We start from the raw sequence: 4176 nt of genomic DNA, 5'->3' as shown, positions 1-4176 counted from the left end.
CAAGTAATCTGAATATTGTGCAAAATGCTGGATGTCGAACGATAATGGCATGTGAACCAAAATGTGGAAAGTTTCGTCATATCAATTTATAATTTTAAAATCCCAATAAACTCTGTTGAAGAGTATGCCAATAAATGAGAAAATATTGAACCTGGCAGTCAGAATGGACCAGTGTATTGCCACATTAATAAACTACAATCATGCTTCAAAGCAATAGTCTTGCTTCTCTCCATGGTACATATGTTATTGTGTCTACTGATAAACCTGCCAATAGTATTGTGTTTGTTTGTATGAGATATTATTATGAATGTTTAATCAAGGGACTTGTTTTTTATACATCTCGTAATTCTGCCTAAAACATGAATGACATTCTTGCTAACCAGGGGTCATTCGTGACCACATTAGAAGTTTCCACTCCAGAAAAGGCCAATGACTTGCCCAGCTATTGAATACCTAAGCCACAAAACACATCATACAACATTTCTACTATCAAACCTATTGATTTTCCGGACCACATGACAGAATTAAAATTAAAATATATCATCCATTAAGCTTTTTTTTCAAAAGAACATATTTCACCATGATACAAATATGACACTGATGCAAACATGTTTTACACAGAAGATAACATCGTCAGCATGCAATAATGTTTGACTGACTGCCTCTAATCTGGATGCCATTCTTGAATTTGACTCTTAGGGTAACGTTTCTACAAGATTTTACCATCATCATTTTTACCATCTAGGCAGTAATATACCACTTTTTCCTACACATGGTATATTTTCAAGCTTGTTCGATATGCAAGAGCTTGCAGTGCTTATGACTCTGTGAAACGCCATAGACTCCTGTGTTCTTATTTCAACGTTTTTAGGAAAAGGTCTTATCTCTACATTCAAGCTTCATTATGGCAGATATCATAAAAAACTTGTGACAAAATATGACAAATCACCTAGGCAGATGATCTCCGATTTTTCGACATCATTTGTCCTGTGTAAAAGGGCCCATCATGAATTGATATGGCTAAATAAACTGAACTAAACCTGACATCTGAAGTAACTTGATTAAGAAACGAATAAATTGGTAGTGCAAATATGTATTTGAAGGCAATAGCTGACAATTATACTTAAGACTATCACAATTAAGTGTGTGAGAAGTGTAAGCGAGAGGGATAAGCTGGGAGAGGCCGTAGACAAAAGGGGTAGATCGGGAAGCGAAAGAAAGGGAGAGAGGGAATCGTAAGCGGAAAAGGAAGTCAGGTAAAAAAAATCGGGAAAGATCGGGAGGGTTCGTAAGAAAGATGGAGTGGTTAGAAGGGGCGATAAGTGAAAAGTTGTGACACAAAAGGACTGTAGTGTTTATATATATGAATATTGACCTATAAGAATAAAACGTCTAGACGCAGAAAAGATGTATTTATCTGCTTGTGTATAGAAATTATATAAAACTATTTTGAATAACTTCCTCGGGTAGCTTTTATCAAATTAGCAGACATTTATAATCTTGATCAGTAAGTTCCGATTGAATTTGTATACAAAGAAATCTCATCATGAATAACTGCATCAAAACCATTGTAATTACAATTCAACAGATAAAACCCCCAGTAAATACTTTATGTGACAAATGTAATTGAATTGCCATAGCATTGAAATGAAAATATTATTATTTTATTATCTATTATTATATATTTATATATCAACCATGGTCGGCTATGCTATATTCTAAGTGTGACCTCTGCATTAGATAAAATTACTAATAGTGTGGATTGTAATGTATCAATGAAGGTAGCTTCAAAGTTACACAGATGGCTATATTACTACACTAGTCACTACCAGATATGCATTACAATATTAGTGAGTACCACATATAGTCTTAAAAGAGCACCACTAGTATTACAATTCAATTCATATTTTCTGGTCCCACTATAGTGCATTATGTATCCTGCGCTCCACTGTGCTACACTATTTTTCTAGGTATTATACGATCTCACTACAGTGCAGTGTGTGTCTAGATATCATAAGATCTCTTACTACTGCATAACATTATTCTTTTGTGATCCTTTTGTCATATAATAATTCATAGTACGGCATGGCTTCCTCGATTTGCTTCACTCCATAGTCAGGAAGACCCTCCATATCAACAGTTTCATAAGACATTGGTAGGAACTCACGACTCCTCATGGCTGCTCCTTTAAATGCTTCAGTGAAGAAAGCCTTTTTATATAATATATACCAATGATCATTGTTGCCTGGTTTCCATTTCAACATTTTATCCTGAAACTGTAATCCAACTTTCTTGCAATACTTTTGTAGTATTTGACGTGGATTATTACACAGGTCGTAAGCATCAATGATAATGGCTTCCTGTCCCAGCATTTCTGTTACGTACACAAAAAGGTCATACAGTTGTTTGACCCCGCCACTAGAGGGCAGCCATTCATCAAACCGAATACCACATTCGGTGGCAGCTTTGTAATAACTCGGAATTGTTTTTCTTGGATCTCTGATTATAAATGTGTGTTGATAGCCACGTGGCAGCCGACTATAATCATTATCTAATGCATAGGCTATGTCTTTACCAAAAATTGCTGTTTTGCCGGGGTAATCTTTCTCCAAGGTTTCTTTGACGCATCTGTACGAAAAACCTTCAACTAAAACTGATTGTTTTCTGTCAGTTGGTTTATCTTCACCGTTATGAAACGCAAAATTATACAGTTCGTGAAAAATGTGTATTTTATCCAAGGCTGCGACAGAGAACTCCATTGCTGTTGACAGCGAACGAGGATAGGCCCATAACATAACTCTACGAATGTTGTCACTATTACTCATTGTCAAATCTATGCAAACAAAATAAAACAAATTATTACATGTTGAATAATAAGTGAATAACTTATAAAGGTGTAACTGTGCATCAAAATCAGTGCTCAGTATCTACTTTAGTTCTTCACATAACTCTACCATGTCACGATCACCAATAAACCGCTACTGATATATCATATACCGAATCTATACTTATGTCATTCACCAGAGAATGTTTTACATTTCAAAAACATTGTTCTCCAAAGCGAGATTTGAAAATTAGCTCATGTTCAAGTGTTTTTGATATGTAATTTTATGGTAATTCTCTGATCGTGAATATTGGAAATAATTTTGACAGAACATGCTCACAGAAAAGTGTCTATCAGTGTCCGTTTGTACATATGAAATGCTGGGTATTCTGCCAAATCTGTGAGAAATTCGAAGACACAAATATATATGAAACGTCAGACAATAAATAATACCTGCAATTACCATGTTGAATTCGAAAATGTACAATGTATAACCATATCGAATTTGATGTACAATTTGGCGTTACTACTTTGGCCAGATTAAAACCTCCGTATAGTACTAATGATATCAGTTCCTTAGCAGAAATACACAAATATAGTTTTCCAGTTCAAAATTTTGTTTAAATATACATAATTGTATACATAATACATAACAGAGTAATCATCATATTTCCCGGAATCCCCTCTGTGTGGCCACCTAAATTTGTATGAATTCGATTAGCATGGGATGTTATGTTTTTGAGATTATTATTGTTAGTTCACTAGCAGCCGATGTTATGAGAATTGTATTTGCAGCAGTATAATCAGTGGTGGTTGTGTGTGTGATTACTCCCTGTGGTGAATAGTGAGATGGAGAATATCACTGCTAGAAGGTCGTGATGATAGAGCTTTGTAGATGTTATACTTAAATCAGCGACCGTGCTTGGATTACAAGAAGAAAATATCGATGCAGAATGAACCAGAACCAAAACAGGTGAATTTGACGTTAATTGACAATATTTAAGCTTCAACTGTAATTTCAAAATTCAATCACAAGACATGTAGAATCAAGGCATGATTGACTCCTTGCATCGATTAATATTTGAATATAAACCTGTTGCACAGACACATGTTTCGAGTCTGAACATTATGAATGATTTTTTAAAACCAAACAACTACAGAATACAGGGAAACGTTCCATTTGGTGGAAGTCATTGCTGTGTCTCACATGCGTGGGTAATTAATTGGTGGACAGTGAGCATTCAGTCTGAACCATGGTAGCATACAAGTAACATGTCATCTCATTAATGGCTTTACACACCTGATATCAAAATGATATCAGCCACTCACCAAAACGCTACAGATGTTTTTGA

The 4176-nt window shown here is 35.1% G+C and overlaps 1 protein-coding gene across 1 annotated transcript; it reads right to left on the bottom strand.

Annotated features, from left to right (window-relative positions):
• Nucleotides 1–2039: 2039 nt before the first annotated feature.
• Nucleotides 2040–2825, bottom strand: LOC102800842 (uncharacterized). The gene has a single exon (XM_006816047.1). The coding sequence runs from the start codon at nucleotides 2823–2825 to the stop codon at nucleotides 2040–2042; it is 786 nt and encodes a 261-aa protein (XP_006816110.1).
• Nucleotides 2826–4176: the final 1351 nt, after the last annotated feature.

This window comes from Saccoglossus kowalevskii, chromosome 12, assembly GCF_978046115.1.
Source record: "Saccoglossus kowalevskii chromosome 12, keSacKowa6.1, whole genome shotgun sequence".
NCBI classification, from domain to species: domain Eukaryota; kingdom Metazoa; phylum Hemichordata; class Enteropneusta; family Harrimaniidae; genus Saccoglossus; species Saccoglossus kowalevskii.
The sequence above is the reverse complement of the archived record's forward strand: the minus strand, read 5'-3'. Positions and strand labels throughout refer to the sequence as shown.